The 20,506-nt window shown below is 37.8% G+C and overlaps 1 protein-coding gene across 4 annotated transcripts in view; it reads left to right on the plus strand.

The window, feature by feature from the left end:
• The window catches only part of col12a1b (collagen, type XII, alpha 1b), a 76,646-nt gene that overhangs the window by 24,332 nt on the left and 31,808 nt on the right, over positions 1-20,506 (plus strand). For 2 of the 4 annotated variants that reach the window (XM_059512088.1, XM_059512086.1), the window contains exons 16-46: positions 1,281-1,473; positions 1,584-1,708; positions 4,284-4,433; positions 4,591-4,710; positions 5,236-5,400; positions 5,620-5,766; positions 6,161-6,303; positions 6,761-6,890; positions 7,739-7,884; positions 9,075-9,204; positions 9,311-9,447; positions 10,426-10,555; positions 10,972-11,111; positions 11,486-11,618; positions 12,898-13,037; positions 13,695-13,824; positions 14,021-14,169; positions 14,303-14,432; positions 14,755-14,894; positions 15,378-15,507; positions 15,592-15,731; positions 16,153-16,282; positions 16,362-16,501; positions 16,757-16,886; positions 17,008-17,147; positions 17,230-17,362; positions 17,470-17,609; positions 17,697-17,826; positions 17,905-18,044; positions 18,135-18,264; positions 19,657-19,799. In XM_059512088.1, coding sequence (XP_059368071.1) covers positions 1,281-1,473; positions 1,584-1,708; positions 4,284-4,433; positions 4,591-4,710; positions 5,236-5,400; positions 5,620-5,766; positions 6,161-6,303; positions 6,761-6,890; positions 7,739-7,884; positions 9,075-9,204; positions 9,311-9,447; positions 10,426-10,555; positions 10,972-11,111; positions 11,486-11,618; positions 12,898-13,037; positions 13,695-13,824; positions 14,021-14,169; positions 14,303-14,432; positions 14,755-14,894; positions 15,378-15,507; positions 15,592-15,731; positions 16,153-16,282; positions 16,362-16,501; positions 16,757-16,886; positions 17,008-17,147; positions 17,230-17,362; positions 17,470-17,609; positions 17,697-17,826; positions 17,905-18,044; positions 18,135-18,264; positions 19,657-19,799 — 4,304 coding nt within the window. The remainder of the gene's footprint in view (positions 1-1,280; positions 1,474-1,583; positions 1,709-4,283; positions 4,434-4,590; positions 4,711-5,235; positions 5,401-5,619; positions 5,767-6,160; positions 6,304-6,760; positions 6,891-7,738; positions 7,885-9,074; positions 9,205-9,310; positions 9,448-10,425; positions 10,556-10,971; positions 11,112-11,485; positions 11,619-12,897; positions 13,038-13,694; positions 13,825-14,020; positions 14,170-14,302; positions 14,433-14,754; positions 14,895-15,377; positions 15,508-15,591; positions 15,732-16,152; positions 16,283-16,361; positions 16,502-16,756; positions 16,887-17,007; positions 17,148-17,229; positions 17,363-17,469; positions 17,610-17,696; positions 17,827-17,904; positions 18,045-18,134; positions 18,265-19,656; positions 19,800-20,506) is intronic. The other 2 variants (XM_059512087.1, XM_059512089.1) reach the window with 2 other exon arrangements.

Consider the following 20,506-nt stretch of genomic DNA (forward strand, 5'->3'; position numbering starts at 1 on the left):
CGACTTTCAGTGCACTACAAAAAATTTAATTTCTCCAAAGTATAATGGTCTTGTTTTGAGTACAAATATCTTAAAGTTCTTAATTCAAGATTTGAGAAGCAAAATGACTTAAGATTTTTTATCAAAGTGAGTTTATGCAAGAAAAATATCTGCCAGTGGGCTAAGAAAAATCTTAAAAATGAATTCAAAGGAAAAACAAGATTGCTTTTCTGACCCCATTGGCAGCTTTTTTTTCTTGTTTTAAGCAAAAACTCCTTCTTTCCTACTTTATTTTTATATGATTTTACAAAAAAAAATTACATTCTTAATCAGTATTTTTGTCTTGTTTTTTAGTAGAAATATCTTAGAATTTCTCAATCAAGATACATTTATGTAAGAAGCAAATTAAGATATTAAGTCTTCTGTTCTGAAAGTTTAAGAGTTTAAACTTAAAACAAGAAAAATAAATCTGCCAGTAGGGTCAGACAAATAAGCTTTATTCATAGCAAAAAATTTTATTTTTCTGATATTCTTCTTGTTTTAATCAAAATCTTACTTTTCAGAAAACAAGACTTAATATCTTAAATCATTCTGCTTCTCAAGTAAATGTTTCTTGATTTAGGAATGTTTAGATATGTATAATGGAAAACAAGGCAAAAACTAATACTGAAAAAAGAAAAAAAAAAAAAAAAAAAATATATATATATATATATATATATTTTTTTTTTTTTTTTGTGGCATAGGGTTATTGATTGTAACAAAGGACTAACATTAAAGTGTTCAACTTCAGTGCGTTACAGCTCCTAAATAATTCTTACTACATTAATTATTACTCAAAGTATTCTTAATTGTGATCAAACGTAAGATTTTCACCTAATGAACGATAAAACAGACTTAGACTTAAAGGGATAGTTCATCCAAAAATGAAAATCATGTCATTAATGACTCACCCTCATGTCGTTTCAAACCCGTAAGACCTCCGTTCATCTTCGGAACACAGTTTAAGATATTTTCTTAATATCTAAAATATCTAAAATATAATATATTAAATATTTCCTATTTAAAAGATAATCTTTTAAAATATCTTAAACTGTGTTCCGAAGATGAACGGAGGTCTTACTGGTTTGGAACAAGATGAGGGTGAGTCATTAATGACATAACACCTTAGCATCTGCATAGCAATGTCCTGAAAACCACCCAAAGCGCCTTAGCATCATGCAAGTCATATTATTTTCTAAGAAAATTTAAGATCTAGTGATCACATTATCAAATGCTGATATCTGCTTTTCTTCAACCTGCAGTGTCACCATTTAAAGCCCCAAGAAACCTACAGACGTCTGAACCCACTAAAACCAGTTTCCGTGTATCCTGGGATCCTGCTCCGGGTGAAGTACGAGGGTACAAAGTCACTTTCCATCCCAGCGGAAATGAGATTGATCTGGGAGAATATCTTGTCGGGCCGTACGACAACACCGTTGTTCTAGAGGAACTCAGGTAATGTTTAGCATCAATGCATTTAGATGCTTCTCTTAATGTAAAGATGCTAATCATACTTCTTGTTTTAAGTTGACACATATGGTTTCACTTTTGTCCTTCATTCACAGAGCTGGAACTAAATACTCCGTGGCTGTTTTTGGCATGTTTGATGGAGGTGAAAGTATGCCTTTGGCTGGGGAGGAGAAGACCACCCTCTCTGATGCACCTGAATCTCCTTCTCTTGATTTCCCCGGTATAATCTCAGCACATTATAAAATAACATCACATTAGTAGGTATTCTGTTGAGAAATAAAGCAGCTTAAAAGTAACCAAAAATACAAATCAAGTGCTGAAGTTAGGATAAAAAAAGACATTAAAACAGAACTGAGTCAATGAGTATAAATTTATTAGTGCAGTACAAATATTATAGATAAAAAAAAATTGTTATAATAAAAAGTGCATAAGAAACTCAGAACAAGTAATTAAGTATATATGAAATATATAGAAATTAAATATATAAAACAAACATGTAACGATGAATGAGCTCGTTCTGATGAACAGAAGTGAATAAATGGACACTGTTTGCATGGTGAGGTCAAGCGTACGGTTTGCAGTTGCGAGCTTAAAGTCTTTGGCAGCATAGTTTGCCAGCAACAGCGTCTTGAGTTTGATTCTGGCTGCGATTGGCAGGCAGTTTAAAGACTTGAGCGTAGTCCTAACGTGAAAGACTTTCCAGAGGTTAAGTCATGCAGCAGTGAGGAGTTAGGCAGCAGATGCAGGGAGGATGATGGGAGTGTGTTGCAGAAGTTTAGTTGCGAAACGACCAGAGCAAAGGTCATGTGAGGGCACAGTTTTCCACATGTATCAACAGGATCTGACTGTAAACTTGTCTAAACCAGTGACCTGGTCAAGCAGGTTGACTCTAGGATTCTAAAAGTCTAAATAGTTCTTAAAGGTCCCATGACATGGATTATTTCCTTTTCTTTAAATGCTTTTTAATGTTTCCTTAGGTGCACTTATTTTGTTAGTATGATTTTTACATTTAAAATTTAGAAATAAAAAGCATTTTTATATCCTGATATTTGCCCTCTGGCTTGAATGCTCTGTTTGAAGGGGCGTGTCTGCTGTGAGGCTCCGAGGAAACGACAACTGTTGTGATTGGCTGACATCTTTGCATTTGAAATGCGTATTAGGCTACATGTGGAACCCCTCTCAAATATATATATATATGAATTATATGTAAATTATATGAATTATATGTAAATATTTGGGCGGGCAAAGCAGAGAAAGGGGAGGTAACAATTATCCTTGCAACGTCACAAAGAGGAGATTCCAGATCAGCCCGTTTGAGCTTCCATTTTCTCAAAGGCAGAGAAAGATAGCAAAATCTCGATTTACACCGATTAAAATTTCTAGAAACTTGGGGACCATATACAGGCTAGGGGAACTCATATTAATGTTAAAAAACCTCAGAAAGTGAAATTTTCATGTCATAGGACCTTTAAATACTTGTAACATTATCACATGACTCATCAGGAAATTAAACATTCCAAAGGGGAAAAATAATATAATATATAAAATAATAATATTTTTCTTTAGAATATTTCATCAAAATAATGCAACTTCTCATTAAATATAATAGCTCATGCAATAATTTAATTCAGCATGTCATAATCAATCCTTTTCATCTCATCTGGCAACATATCTTGTGTGTGAGAGTTTGCCTTTGACATGAGTTCAGGGAAAAAATGCTCTGTTTTTAGTTATGCACTATTTCATAGAAAAGAGAAGGCAACTGAATAGCACAAGATTAGGAAAGTGTTATGTTTCTTTGACAAAACCCTGACAGCAGCGATGGAGAGCAGATTAAACTAACAGTGGTATAACATACCAGCTATCAGTGGCTTTTGAGCATTTTTACAAATTTTTCTATTTGTAACTTTATTTTTTTTCTAGGTAGTTTCCACTATTCATTTAATACACTTTTATAAAATTTTATTAAATGTTTTATTTTATTTTGTTTTATTTTTATCTGTTTAGCTTTTTTAATTAATATAGTTATATGTTTCATTTTAGTATCTGGTCTACCAAACTAAGCAGTTTGACCAAGATGGTTTACAAGCTGAAACTCTATTTACACTAAACCATGTAGATCATCTAATGGTGACCTTTGTGGACCAACTAAAACCAGCTACAATCAGCTGGTACCATTTTTTCCAGCAAGAAACCGGTTCCACCTTACTTTTATTATATATATTTATTTTCTGATCATGCCTGTAAACAAATCAATTTCACACAATATTTTTCAATTGCAGACCATGTTTGATGGTGTCCAGAGAGATCACCAGTGTTCTAGCCTCAGTTTTGGGGCTCCTCTCACATTCAATAGGTATCTGGAGCTCCTCACGTTCTACGGAGGTGGAATGCGCAAAAGAGAAACAGCTTGTATTTTATGCATCACAAAGGGCTACTTCTTTTCTCAGTAGAACAGAAGCAATGACAGTTTCAGGAAAATGGCCTCCAGGGCCGGATGCCAAAAGGGATTTGGATGCAACGCAAGACTGAAGATTCAAAGAAGAAAACTAGAAATTGAATGGAAAGAGTCTGTAGCTTCAAGAAATGAACACGAAATAAAAGTCTTCTCTGAAAGTGTGATGTTTATAAGTTATTGCAGTATAAATGTGCTTTGTTATTTGCTGTGAGCATGTGTACATGTCTCTTGCCTATTTTTCATCGCTCTCCTGCTGAACTCAGCTCTGCCATCAGCAGACATTAAACAATCACTTCTAAGCTCTTCTTGGAGTTTCTCACTGGTGTTTTACTTGCAGAAAATCAGTGTAAAACCACAGCCAAGGCTGATATTGTCCTGCTGGTTGATGGATCCTGGAGTATTGGCCGCTTGAACTTCAAAACCATCCGGACTTTTATTGGTCGCATGGTGGGCGTCTTTGACATTGGCCCCGACAAGGTTCAAATCGGCAAGTCTCTTGTGCTTCTGTTTACTTCATGTTTTTAGATGTACTAAGGTATATTCATAAATATGGACTCCAGATGTGACATTTATGCTAGGGCCATATTGAGTTATTACCAGTCATAATCTCATTCGCATCATAATGGTGTGTGCTTCTCTCCCAGGTTTGGCTCAATACAGTGGGGATCCTAAAACCGAGTGGCATTTGAATGCTCACGCCACCCGTGAATCCCTGCAAGATGCTGTGGCCAACTTACCCTACAAAGGCGGAAATACAATGACGGGTACAGACCCATTACATATGTGCTTTATTGATTACAGTTTTGAGGATGCACTCGTAATAGGCCATCTGAGCTCTTGAAAATAGCATTTAATGGAAATGTGCTTGCCATTTTTAGCATTCGTTTAAAAAATGATAGAATAAAAACCAGAAAGATCATGCCTAAACAGTAGGGTAACAGAAGTAAAAAAAAAAAAAAAAACTAAAAAGAAGTTTATTAACAACAAGTTATAAACCTATAAAGATAGACTTACTGTGCAACATAAAGTTGCAAAATTATGCTTTTTGCTTCAGCCTGTATTATTAAATAATTGTGTTTAACGGCAGAATTCCTGGTGAAAAAGTACGTTAGCCATGATTCTGCAGAGAAATCCACACCAGTAAGAGATTCAAAATAAGCAAACCAGACCATATCACGCTTGATTTAATCCATAGATTGTAGGAAAAATATAAAGGTTAATCCACATTAGGAATTATTACAAATTCTGACCATCAGATAAAAACCAACCTGTCACTTCTGTTTCCAAAGGTATGGCCTTGAACTACATCCTCCAGAACAACTTCAAACAAAATGTGGGTATGAGACCCGATTCTCGTAAAATCGGCGTTCTTGTTACCGACGGCAAATCTCAGGACGAGATTGTAGTGAATTCTCAAAAACTGCGAGACTCAGGCATTGAGCTCTATGCCATTGGTAAGTTCTTTTCTTCTTGACTTTGTTGGCATTCTGTCAATGCAGTTTCGGTGGAAAATGAAAGTCTGCATGCCAGCAAGAGATACTCAACCCAGAGCTCTCCTGTGTCCAAATATCAGACAACTTTTCATTTGGCAAAGACTACAGCTTAATCTAAGTCTCGTTGACCCAACTGAAGTAATTGAGATCTTTCAATAATGATCTCCTCTTGGCTCCTAGGCGTGAAAAACGCAGATGAAAATGAGTTGCGATCCATTGCCTCGGACCCAGATGAAATCCACATGTACAATGTCAACGACTTCTCCTTCTTGTTGGACATCGTGGACGACCTCACTGTCAACCTCTGTAATAGTGTCAAAGGCCCAGGTACAGTCACGCACTTGACTAGTGTATGTTTTGAATGCAAAATGGTCTATCAATCTAAACAAAGCTGTCTTGGATCTGTTCTACAGACTAGAATAAAAAAAAATAGAACTCCCAAAGCTCCCAAAGTTTGTCAGCTGAACCGCTTGAACTCTTGCCATCCATTTTTGATTTGCAGTCTTGTTTTCCCAGACGGCTCTTTGTTTTTTTACTAATAATCTCGCTGAAAAAGACTGCAAGGAAAAACTGTAGGTTGCACTCCGATCCTCCTTGGGGGATAGCAGTGATTACAGAACCATGCAATTTGTGATATATAACCCATTTAACCTTTTGCAAGAAGCTAATAGGCCTGTTGGACACCACTGCTCATATTTTCCCATTGCTTTCTATGAACCAGGTGGCGGCCCAGGGACGCCCACTGACCTGGTGACTTCTGATGTCACATACTACTCCTTCCGTGCTACTTGGATGCCACCCGATGAGCCAGTGGAGAAGTTTCGTATTGAGTACGTCCCTGCTGCAGGAGGAACGACTGAAATTGTGAGTGTTAAGAACATATAAATGGCTCGTGTTCAAATGGAACTGCATGCATACTTTACAGACTTTTGGATTTTATGGCACTTTCATTTTTTGCACCTTGTACAAACATTTATTCTGTAATTTACATATCTCTACATACCTCTTGTGTAATCTTAGTATCTTCTATAGAACCGGACAGATTTTATATAACATACATTCAGAGCTATGCAGCTTGTCATATTTTATTTGAACATATACACTGTGTCTATATGGCTTAAAAGTACCACATATCATTATGGGCTGAACTAGATCCCATAAATCTCACAACATGCCCCGTGTGTTCCCGTGCTGAATTCCGACCTTTAAGAACCTGCAACTTCAAAGAGATGATTTCAAATGGCCACATGTCTCCCCTTTTCACCCCTCTGTCTTGTGTAATACCCCTCTCAGCATACAATCATCTCTTCCTGTTTTACAGATGTTCGTTGATGGTGAAGAAAACACACTTGTCCTGGTCAACCTTACGCCCATGACAGAGTATATTGTCAGGGTGTATGGAGTGATTGGTGAGGAGAGCAGCGAGCCTTTGAAAGGAACCGAAACCACATGTAAGTTAACCTTTCCTGCTGTTTATCGCACTGGTCCTCCTACTGTTCAGTCTTATTATATGATGAAATTCACTGCATAAACATATCTTTACCTCAACCACTGGAAACTGAAGCTGTTTCCTTGTATACTGGGCTATATTCAGAACCTTATTAGCTACATTCTAACATGGTAGCATACTGTGCATGAGCAAACATAACTCACTGAAGTAAATATTGTTTTATTTATAATTGAAACGGCCCTCATTTTCCACCAACTTTTGAATGACTAAGCGTTTCACAATGTCTCATTCACAAAAGACAGATGCGGTGTATACGTGTTGGGAGCTTGCTAATGATGCCTGAAATGTGTTTAGGTAGGCAACTTAGTATTGTTTGGTGCAGAGCCAATAGAAAACCGCAAAGTACTGCAGCTACTATAACTTACAATTTTAATGCTGGTTTCCACATCACACATACGAAGCAGCTGTGAAATCTGTGAAGTGGTCCCTTGTCAACAGCTTAGTTTTGGTCTTATGGACGGACAAAGTAAGCTTGTATCATTTTTACAGATTTAAAGTAAACAGAACATCTTAATTGGCTATTCTCACTTTATAGCTTACTTTAGTGTTTTTAACATTTTTCACTATAATGTTTATGATCAACATTACAAGGCCTTATCCCATTGTAAAGAGGGCCTTATCGTTTTGTCGTGAGCCACTTGGATGCAATAATCTGCTGTGGTCACTGTGGCTGTGGCCATAAAGCTAGGTCATTTTATTGCTCATGTTTGACCAAACTTTTTATGATTCTTTTTCGTTCTTATAAAGCTGTATTTTAGATCAACGTTTCCCTCTTTTGGGTTTCTACAGTGCCCTTACCTGCTGTCACCAGCATGACCGTGTATGATGAGGCCATGACATCCATGCGGATCAGATGGGAGCTAGTGAGCGGAGCCAGCGGATACTTGTTGAACTACAACACCATCAATGCCAGTGTGCCCTCTGGAAAGATGGAGGTGAGTGCCTGTCGCACTGACGCCTTCCAGAACAACCTCCAGACGATCTCTCAAAATTTCCACTTCTGCTTTATTAAAGCTCAAGGCAAAGTAAACCCACTTCTGCCAGCAGCTCCTTTAGCATAGCCAGATGGTCTAGGTAGGTAGGGATCAACTGTTTTACAACGCTGTACAGGCATATAAGAAAGAAAATCACAAATGAGAGCAATATGAAATTTTCCTCAACTATTTCAAATTTAGAATCTATGTATATTTTAGTATATACATTTATATTTTGAATGATAAGCTTTTATTTTTATATCCACAATTTTCATTCAAATTTTTGTTTAAGTTCAGTACATTTGTTGTTGTGCTATTCTAATTTTATAAGCATTTAAAAAATATTTTTATATAAAAAAACATTTAATAATTTTTCGTATGCCAGGAAATCTTGAAAAAAAAAATCAGCTAATAATTATTTTTTAACATCAACTTTAATTATTTTTATTTAATTTTATATTTTTTGATAGTTATAGTTAGAATTTGGGTTTTATTTAATTAAAAGTGTCAAATTTTGTTGACAAGCAGGATATTCAATGAGGATTTTTCAGTCGGTAATAAAAGAAACAAGATCTTAAACTGTTCTCAGAGTTGCAAAGATACCTGCAATCAAAAATCATAGATACCAACTTGAACTCGAGCATTTCTAAGAATCCTTTGAAAACATACCATTTGAACTTCTATTCACATTTTGCAGCTCTATACTCTTCTTGTGCTGTATGTCAACTATTTTTATTTCACTTTAGACATCTGAGACCAAGTTGATAATTAAATTTGGCTTAATTAAAAACTCCATTTGGTCTCCTGAGTGATGAAAGAGTGACCTCTGAGCAATAAAATCTTCCTTTAGGGGGTCTACTAAATGGAGACTTGTCCAACACACAAGCTTTTGGCAAAAACGAGTTAATGTTGCCTGTTCTGGATCCATTTCCTCCCTGAACTCATGTACATAATATACCCAAATATCAAGAGATGCTCTGTTTTTCCACAACCATCATCCCGGGAGATCAGGCTGATCTGATTTAGTCTGGAGGAGACGTACCTTAACAACCGGGAGTGTGTTTATGCCAGATGTTCCTCATAACAAGTCTTGTCTTGCTGGGCCATTGCTTCACTAATGTCCATCCTCTTAACATCCCTCCCTCCTGCAGCTACGAGTTGGTGCAGATGTGAATGATGTCCAGCTAATTCAGCTGCTTCCAAACACGGCGTATTCAATCTCCCTGTTTACCCTACACGGGGAGGCAGCCAGTGAACCACTCATCGACAGAGGAGTCACTCGTACGCTAGTCTTCTTCTTATTTTCAGATGGTTTCAATCTGTTATTGTCAATGCGTAGTATACGCTTTTATAGGTATCAAATGAAATGCATACATTTTTCTCCTAGTGCCTCTGCCTCCAGCGGGTAAGCTGAGAATCTCAGAAGTGACTCACAGCACCATGCGTCTCACCTGGGATGCAGCTCCTGGGAACGTCAGGAAGTACATCATCACCTACAAGCGAGAGGATGGAGATCTGAAAGAGGTGATCATCAAAATCGAAGACTCAATACTCAAAACTCTCCAAATTCTAAATAACTCAAATGTCCCATAAACCGATTCTAATTAAGAAAATAAAGTTCTTTGAACATCTACTGAGATTAACCAGTGGAACTATTTGAGAAGGTCCAAAAGGTCACATCCAATCCAAACTTGTTGATAGGATGCAGACCGTTGTTTATCTCTTCTTTGACGTACTCTGGAAAGTTGTTAAAATGACCTGATTCACTAAGCCAAACTCTGAATCCATCTTTGGATCCATACAAGGCAAAACATCACTATTGCTTTTTATCATATTTAGGGATTTAAGTATGATGTGCATGATTCATCAAATCATGTGTCTTGTTTCGGAAGGATGTGTTGTTATTTCACCAAGTGATCAGACTTTTTGCCTGGTGTGCAATAAAAAGAACAAGGGAAAAAAGGAGGGATATCTCAACCAAAGCACATTTTAGTCATCAAAATAAGGTATTGTAAATATTAAAACTGTGATATGATTTGTTTACTATCAAGCCAACTTAAAATAGGGTCATCATGTCAGAGTATTAACAAGATTAATGACAAATATAATTTTAAGGATTAAGCATAGTCAGATCGCTTAAGGGTTTTCATACAATCAGGCACAGAATATCAGAGACTAGAGCCAATAAGCAACCATTAAGAACAACATAGCAATTCGCTGAGAAAAATCTGAAAACCTTAGCAACTGCATAACAACACCCTGACAACATCCCAGAATAATGTAATTGGTTTTTGCCAAAGCAAGCATTGTCCTCAGAAGACCTAGTTTGGTGATGTCCTTGTTGTAAAAAAAAGAAATTGCAGGTTTCACTCCGTTGAACCAACACAGATTTCAGTCCTTGTGTAACGAATGGAGAAAAGGCGAGTCAGCCTGTCAGAAGCATCTGTTATTCCTTTTCCATTGATATGTGTTATTGTTAATGTTGACTTTGGTGTTTGACAGGTTGAGGTCAAAGGTGACATCACCACTCTGGTTCTCACCAGCCTCCGCTCTCAGACGGAGTATGATGTTGCCGTCACTCCCGTCTATGACGAGGGTCCAGCAAATCCTATGCTTGGCACCGCAATTACTGGTGAGCTTATACTCCTCACTGATTCTCCAAGATGACACCAATTGACCGATGATGCTGGTTAATTACTTCAAGGCTGCCGGGTTTTGTTTGCTACGTTGGTGTTGAACTATGTAACTTACTGGATAAAAGACCTGCAATTTCAGCAGGTCTTTCAAGCTCCCTGTCTGGATAATGAGTGCCATGTGTGGCGCCACCCTTACCCAAGCCACGTGTATGTGTTCATGGCTTTACTTTATCAGTCCCAAGGGTAAAATCTTTCATCTGTGCCAGCTGATCTGCAAGTCTGCTGACAAACAAACCACTTCCTTCAACACAGGAACATGTTCACTTGCTCCAACTTGCCAGTTCACATGGTTCACAGTTCCCATGTTCAGACTAGTTTCTATATTTTACATACTTTCTCTTTTATCATTTAGATGTGGTTCCTGCTCCCAAGAACTTGAGGTTTTCTGAGGTGGGCCAGACTTCATTCAGGGCCACATGGGAGCATGGAGCACCAGACGTCGAACTGTACCGCATTGGTTGGACCAAGCAGGGCGAAAACAGCTTCAAATATGTACGTTTATTCATTCATTCACATTCATTCATTTGAAAGACGCTTTAATCCAAATGAATTAAAGACTTTGGAGTTGCAACTCCCATTCACACTCACTCTTAACAATAAAGCTTCCAAAAGGGGGTTCTGCAACGATTCCAAAGAACCATTTTTAGTATTCCAAAAATAATTTCTTAGAGAACCATTTTGTCCCACTAAATATAACCTTTTGATGAGTTCAAAGGTTCTTCGTGGAACCACTGATTCCGATAAAGAACTTTTTTTTTAAGGGTATGCAATTGATTTTAAATTAACATCAAATTATATTTTCAGTAAAAATTTGATGAACTTTCTAAAATAACATGTGAGACTCATCGGATTTGATTTTTTTGTAGGAAATCCTAAATCGTGAAGAGACAAGCCACGTTATGCCAAATTTAGACCCAGACACAATGTATGACGTCACTGTCACAGCCATCTACCCTGATGAGTCGGAGAGTGAGGATTTGATGGGGAGCCAACGTACATGTGAGACTAACACAACCACACATGTAGAACACTTACTCTTGAGTACTGGGACAGAATCAGTTTACAAAACTGAATAAATAGCAGTATATGCATAAAGGAATTCAAAACTGCTTCTTTTGTCTCAACAAATCTGCCTTTTTCTTGACAATCACTGAATATTTTAACACTTTCATATGCAAAAAAGGTCATATATATACTACTGTTCAAAAGGTAAGGGTCAGTAAGGTCTTGTAATACATTTTATTCAGCAAGAATATATTACATTGACATTCATAGATTAAAGATGCCAAAAATGTTCTACTGATCCTAGTATGATGGAGACAATTACATATTATTGCTGTGATGCAGAAAATAATATTACTTTTAAAATGTACACATACAGTATTTATATTTCAGTTTCTCTTTAGTTAAAATGTTATAGCTGTTAACGATACAATTAAATAACATGTTGTTTATCTTTTTCTAGTGTCAAAGGTCATTAGGCCCGGTATGTTGTATTCAATGAGAGAAAATGTCATTGTTAATGTAAATGCTTATGAGAAGGAAGAATGAATGAAGATGACGAAATGCATGTGCATTTTTGTATTCCACCAGAAACTCCTCCACTATCATTTGTCTATCATCATTCATCATTGCCATTTCATCGCTATCATTTTGTCATCATTGTCATCTTGTCAGTCATAAATGCGCATGCATAACATGCCCGACTGCATTTTAGGTGCAAAAACCCATGCTCCTCCATCCTCATTTCACGATTTAACCATGATGCTCATGTAACCAGCATAATGACTAGGGATGGGAATCAATAACCAATTCAAAATAAATAAAATAATTTAAAAAATCTAGAATTGAAGGATTTTCATGATATTTGTTTTCCATTCACTAATGAATCAGTTCTTTTTTTTAATGAATCAGTCAAAAAGACTCACAAATTGACCTAAAATTCATAGGTTATGAGTTTAAATCGATTTAAAAGATTCGTTCCTGAGTTAATTACTGACTTTTTGGATTAACATTTGGATTAACAATTGAAGTTTAGTTGTATAAATTGTGCTTTAATAATAAAGGAAACATTGGAACATCTTGCCCAAATAGTAGTTTTTGTTAAATATACAATTCATAATTTCTTCAAAAACCCTAAAAGAACCATTAAGGAACTGGATTCAGTAAGTGGAATCAGAACCAGAATCTTCAAATTCCTCTTGATTCCCATCCCTAATAGTTTTAGCTACAGTTTCGAAGCCAAATTTTGCTGATCAAACTTTCTGTATGCTCCCAGTGCCCACTGGACCACCGCAAAACCTCCAGGTTTTCAACGCCACCACTACAACTCTAACCGTGAAATGGGACCATGCGCCAGGCCCCGTCCAGAACTACAAAATCTCCTACCAACCCCTTGCGGGTGGAAAACAGCTGTCTGTAAGTTCAGCTGTCTCCATTCCCCCTCCAATGAGATGTTCTGAAGCAGGACATGGATAATCTTTCAATTACGATGATTAGTGGCAGAATATGTTTTAAGAAAGTTCTAGACCCGTGTGTTAATCATTACAGCAAGCAAATGAGAACATTGTGACAGGAAGCCATTACCAGCAGGCACATCTGATGCAAACCAACACAACATGTCTGTTATGTAGGCCTCAAGAATACAAACCTTTACTGTTATACTGTATTTTTCATGTCTATGCACTTGAGATGAACAGCCCAGCAAACATTTACTGTTTGTTTGGGAATTGTTCAGCTATATAAGAAATGAACAATGGTATTTTTACCATTTTGTTTATTAATGCAGGATGATGCTGATTGGTCACACAAAAAATGGTCTTTAAAATTGCCTTGTCCATGCAAAATACTGGTTCATGTTTATTTTCATATTAATTAATGTAGTGCATTTAGTGCACTTTTTTCACTGGGAAAGTCTTGATTGTGAAAGCAAAATGGGTTGTGAGTGCCATTTCTTGTTGTTTTTTGCTGTTACACCAAATTTAACACACTTATTTTTGAAAGGGTGCCGTTATCGTTTGATGGAAACCAATGAACACCAAAATAAGTCTAACTATTGACATCTTTTCCAATCAGGTTCAAGTTGGTGGAAAGAAGAACAGCGTCATTCTTCAGAAGCTGACCCCTGACACCCCTTATTCCATAACTGTGGCGGCCGTCTATCGCACCGGAGAAAGTAAAGATATTTCAGGCCAAGGAAAAACAAGTAAGTGGCTCCAAGACCTGAAGTATTTTATGGCTCCATTTGGGAAGCGAAAACAATGATAAACTCATTTAGGGAGGATGCATTCCATAAAACATCTTGGTTTTCGCTCACATCTGGAGTTTTGTCAGATTATTCAAGATGTTATGCAATGAAAATGAGACTGCATTATGTAACACTGTGTGTGGTGTTCCTGTAGAAGCCTTAGGAGGAGTGAGAAACCTGCAGGTTTTGAACCCCACTATGACCACATTGAATGTTCGTTGGGAGCCGGCAGAAGGAAAAGTGAAGGAGTATAAGGTCATCTATGTACCTGCGGCTGGAGGTGCCGAAAGCATGGTAGGACTGGTAGGATGTCAAGATCAACTAAAGAGTAAACTACAATTCGATGTTCAGATCAACCATAAATATTGATTTGCAGACCTCAAATGTTTCTTTAACTTAAACAGGCCTTATACTATATATTCTATCTTGAAAACAGGAGCAGGTATCAGGAACCACCACCAGCACAGTTCTGAGAGGCCTTCAGTCCGACACACTTTACACAGTGACATTAATTCCTGTTTACGCAGAGGGGGATGGCCAGAGAATGTTTGAGAATGGAAAAACAAGTGAGTTTCTCTCAGAAACCACTGTATTTTACTCTCAATATTTTGCTTGCACTGATTAAGACTGATTAAGAATAAAAAATAGGTGACTAAACGACTCCTTCTGACATTTCTGTCTGATTCCCTTTTCCAAAGAGATTATTATGAGCTTCCATGCAAATTTACTAATTCTAATAAGAGGTTATTTGTTAAGCCCAGAATGTTTATTTTTAGGAGTGAATATGCATATTCCACCACTCTGTCCAAACTCCAGTCTGGAAGTACGATCTGGATTATGCTTCATGCACTTAATGCCAAAACAGTAAAATGGAAATCTTCTTTACAGGGGCTCTGGGTGGTGTGAAGAATCTGAGGGTCACTGACCCTACCATGACCTCTCTGAATGTCAAATGGGACCCCGCGGACGGGGCCGTGCGCCAGTACAAAATATTTTTCGTCCCAGCAGCTGGAGGAACTGAGGCCATGGTGGGGCTTTATTTCTCACAACTATTATTTCATAAGAAAAAATAAGACATTTTAAACGGTACTTAGAAAATGTACTTTTTTTGTGCTTAATTGTCATAAAAAATAATATCTCATTTCAAAAATATATTAATATGTTTAATTTATATAGCACCTTTCCCAGGCTCAAGGACGCTTTAAATAAGCAGCAACACAATAAACAGTCATTTCACATAGTCACAGACAGACAGCTCAGGTTATTAATTGAGATGGACAGTAGACATTTGCCAAGTCCAGAAACAACAAAATGATTGCAGTTGCATATCATGATATAGCAAAGACATATAGAAACAACATAGTAACACATAAAAAACAGATACACATAACTTAAAATACTTAGAGAAAGCTTTAGAACTGGTAGTACAGGAGTTGGAATGTGTCTAAACAATAATATAAAGACATTACTCAAGGCATCACTGAAGTTATTTCTCCCATTGTTGTAAATAGGAACAAGTACCTGGCACCCAAACGTCTATTGTTTTAAGAAACCTGCAGCCTGATACTCCATACACAGTGTCCGTGGCTCCAGTGTATCCCGCCACAGAGGGCAGGCGCCAGTCTGATAATGGAAGGACATGTGTGTATCAACCTTTAGCTTATTTAGGTATCTATGCACAGACACACTATCTCTGTTATAAAACTATTGTCTATCTCACTCTAGTGCCTCTTGGGGGTGTTCGAAATCTCCGTCTCATTGATCCCACCTTCACAACACTCACTGCCACATGGGATGCCGCCGATGGGAACGTGCAGGGATACAAAGTGTTATATGTGCCCACCAACGGAGGAACTGAGCTCATGGTAGGAATATCTGAATATTTTCTTTATACAGTGTTGATATCACAAGTGGAAATCTCTCTAAAATCTACTGGCATAGCTTGCAGACAGACATAAATAGACATAGTCTTCCTTTGTGTACCAGAGATGAGAGAGTGATGTAATGAAACTTTTGTTGAATTCTCATTATGCTGAAAAACCTACAGGAAAGTTTATAGCTGGGAGTGCCAATGTTTACATGGAGTAAACTGTGAAAACAATCTGTTGGGCAAGCTACAAAGAGAGAGTTCAGTTTTCTTTTAGTTTACAAGTTTAGTTTTCTTTATCTCTTTAAATGGGTAGACCTTGTGCAACCGTTCTTTGTTAAAACAAACTAGGGTTCCTTAGTTGGAAAGGGTTTGAAGAAGATATAGTGTACTGAGCTCCATTTTCGATATTCTTTCAGGAACAAGTGTCTGAGAGCACCACAACATTAGTGCTGAGTAAACTTCTGCCAGACACCATGTACACAGTGACTGTTTTGCCAGTGTACGCTGAAGGAGATGGACCTCAACTCTCTCAGAAGGGAAAGACTAGTAAGTGACTCCAAAATGACATCAGGAGGTTTGGACACATTTTGTCAATCTTGAATCAACATTGTTGTTTTCTCCTTAGAACCTTTGGGCAGCGTGAGGAACCTACAGGTAACTGATCCAACAGTCAGCACCTTAAACGTACGCTGGGAGCCGGCAGAAGGCAGTGTGCGGGAATACATTGTCATTCATGTTGCTGCCGGAAGCCAAGATCAAGAAGTGGTAAGAATGATTCCCATGGATGTTCCAGAAATAGCAAACGAGACTGTAGTTTCATTTGCCACTCGTACACTTTTTTTGAAACTTGAAAATGGATGTTTTGACCTTATTATATAAATTATTTGTTCTTCCGAATGTACATTTCACAAAATATGCTTGTTATACAAATTATAACTGTAAAACATTTCCGAGCTCTACAATCAATGTGGATGTTGCAAACAGGTTGTATATTTTTATTGAAACACTGCTGTCTTGCAGGATCAAGTCTCTGGAACCACGACTTCCACTGTTCTGAAGAACTTGGAGCCTGACACATCCTACACTGTGACTTTGGTGCCAGTATATCATGAGATGGAAGGCCTACCTCTATCTGAGAATGGAAGAACAAGTGAGTTCATTGTGAAGACATACCATAGTGCACCTTTGAATAAACTTGACCACAAATGAAAATGTCTGGCTATTGTTTAGAATGACTCAGGTATTAAAGTTCCTGTATCCTTGCTTTTCAGGGCCATTGGGTGGAGTTCGCAACCTTCAGGTTACTGATCCCACCAGCAACACCCTAAATGTGCGATGGGAGCATGCTGACGGAAACCCTCGCAATTACAAGGTTTTCTATGTCCCACAGCCTGGAGACAGTGAGAAGATGGTAAGATGTGATGAGGTAACCTTTAGTAGTTTATTTGAAGGACGTTCCACATTGTGACCAAATCTCTTGTTTTTGTGATCAGGAACTAGTTTCTGGTGGCACGACAAGCACCGTCCTACGAAATCTCAATGCTAACACGGTGTACAAGGTCACATTGTTGCCTATGTATGAAAATGAAGTGGAAGGAAAACGTCAGTCAGAAAATGGAAAGACAAGTGCGTCAAGATGTTTGTAACTTACAATTTCGGGATGGACAACTCATTTGCCTCTGATGGATCCCTGTTTATTATCTGAGTTCAACATGTCTGATTTATTAACACAGAACCTTTGGGAAGTGTGAAGAACCTCCAGGTGACCGACCCAACTGTGAACTCTTTGAGAGTGCGATGGGACCCTGCAGATGGAGATGTTCGTCAGTACAATGTCATGTACGTGCCTGTCACCGGGGGTGCTTCAAGCATGGTAATTAGTTAAATTACAATTTTTGTAGAGTTTGTCCATTTGGTTTGCCTGTTATTAACTGTGTGGCTACACTGATGTACTCTTCAGACCCAAGTATCGGGAATGTACACCAATACAATTCTGAGAAATCTACGACCAAACACAGAGTACAGGGTCACTGTAGTACCAGTATATCCTGATGACGAAGGAAAGGAACAGTCCGAGAATGGAAAAACAAGTGCGTACCTGCAATGTCAATTTGGATATTACTCCCTTAGCACGTAGCATGCTTATTTTCTATTCTTGCAATTCTAAGAGCCTTTGGGTGGAGTAAAGAACTTGCAGGTCACCGATCCCACAACCAGCTCATTGAAGGTGCGCTGGGAGCCCGCCGAAGGTAACGTTCGGCAGTATCGAATCTTCTACGTCCCAGCAACTGGTGGTGCTGAAGACATGGTAAGATCTGATCTATGGAAGAGGCTCAACTGTCTTTCCGAACATGCAGCTGATCTTCAATAACTTTGTTTAAATTTCAAAAATCAACAGGAGCAAGTTTCTGGAGGCACCACCAACACAGTCCTGAGGAACCTTCTGTCAAACACGGTCTATACAGTGACTGTAGTTCCTGTTTATCCAGAGGGAGAGGGTCTCCGACAGTCTGAGAAAGGAAAGACACGTAAGTTGTTCTTGGCGGTTACACATCAATATTACTATCGCACAAAAATCGTGAGGTGCCAAGTGATCAAATCAAGCAGCTTGTTGAGTAGAGCTATGCTATGGCTTTTCTTAGTTTTAAGATTTTTTCTGGATTTTTGTCAGAAAGAGAATAAAAGGGAGGGACCCAAGTCTTATTTTATTTCCCCAAATTCCCATACATAGCAACAGTGAAAATAGTTTGAACACCCTAAGCAGCTACTCGACACAGTCTAGCAACTGGCTTTTAAATGCTTCACAACTCAGTGGCTACGTTTACATGTGCACTTTCTGGTTCAGTCGGACTGAGTTCATTACGATTGATGATTCTTGATTCTAGTGTTTACATGAACGCTAAATAAAGTGATCTGGTTGATGTGCGCGTTTACATGTCATAAGCTTCATAGTGAAAGTGAAAAGTGAAAGTGACATATAGATAATATCAATTTTCTCACTGTTTGCACATAATAACCACTCTCCTACATGGTTTCTTTATTTGTTTTTACCAGCAGAATTCATATTTACCCGTTTATGGATAAATATACAAATAAACCGGTGTGCTGTGATACTCATATTTATCCCACAAAAAAAGCCCCTCTCTGCACCCAAAACGGTTTGCCTGTGGATAAGTATCCAAAACAAGGTTGTCCTGCTCCACTTGTCCTGCTCCACAGTGAAAAGACAGTTTTATAACGACAGGACATGCATTTATACAACACTTTATTCAAAAGAAAGAGCCGCTCGTTCCGTGCGCCGTACGTCATTACGTTATTTCTGTGTCATTGCACATGCGCAGTTCTTTAAGTTTCATGGTTCAATCCGATCGAGTGTTTACATACATGCTCAAGCGTATTAGAAGAGGAATAAACCACCCCTTCAATCCGATCAAAATTTCTTTTGGATCGAGCTCAATCGATCGATTAAGGTGTTTATACATAGGTCTGTAAACATAGCCAGTGTGGAGAATCAACACAATTTATGCACGTTTGTATAGATACCAATCTAAATGGGTTTTATGTTTTAGGGTTAGGGTTTTTTATTTATGCTAGTGATTTGCACTAAAAGAAACTGGATCCTTTGAACTCATGTTGGAGAGTTTTTAACAGATTTCTGTAGGAATAGTCACATCTGCTTCAGTTTAAAAAGCGTACTAAGCAGTTTTAGCATCAACCCTAAATGCCCCCCACCACCTGCCTTTCCTTTTTGGCACTTTCTCACCATAAAACCCGTCTGCGCTGCTGTCGAATGCTTCGCTCAGCATTCATTCCTGAATTTTACTGAGCTTCCTCCTGTTAAAACGCTTCTGTGAGCTGCAACTTCCTCCACTGTTCTGTAAATTCCTTGTTCTCGCTCTGCTGTTTTGTGGCTTTCACAGTTCCAAGAGTCCCACCCCGGAATATCCAGGTCTACAACCCATCTCCCATCAGTCTGAATGTGCGATGGGAACCTGCCTCGGGCCAGGTGCAGCAGTACAGGGTTGCCTACGCCCCACTAAGTGGGATCAGACCTCTTCAGTCTGTGAGTGATGCACAATTCTGCATATTTACATTTATTTATTTTTTTGGCAACACTTTTATGCATAAGTAATACATTTAATATACATTAAACACATAACACATAATACACATTAAATGTATGTGTGTTTCCTGAAAATCAGTGATTTAGCATAATTCTCTGCCAATTGAGGTACAGGAACGCCATATGAAATATTGGTTGAAGGGTTTTCAGCAAATTTTACACAAAGTACAAAAACAGTAGCTAATGAAATTAAAATTGTAAAAGGGAGCATGTCATTTCAGATAGTTATTAGACTATATAATAAAAACCAACAAGGACCTCAATTAACTCAAACATGTAAATTTACACAAAATGTAGCTAATAAACCCAAAACAAAGACAATGAATTGAAAACAAAATGATAAACTGCCGTATTTAACTAAATATTTATTAAACTATAGCAAGTAAAATGGCTTTTGTGAACCCTACTGGGGGATGACTCATATGAATCTCTGAATATATTTATTTGAATAAGTTCATTGCTACAACAAACCATCTGAATCGATTCACTGAAATTAATTAGACTTTCCAAGAGAAAGAGAGAGAGGGGAATATTTTAGGATAATGTGTCTGTTTATTGCCTCGTCTTGCTTGGCAATGTAGCTTTTTTTTTAAGATCCACCACTACATAATGTACATAGTAGTTCGTTATTTAACAACTGAAACTAT

Source organism: Carassius carassius, chromosome 27 (assembly GCF_963082965.1).
Source record: "Carassius carassius chromosome 27, fCarCar2.1, whole genome shotgun sequence".
NCBI classification, from domain to species: Eukaryota; Metazoa; Chordata; class Actinopteri; order Cypriniformes; family Cyprinidae; genus Carassius; species Carassius carassius.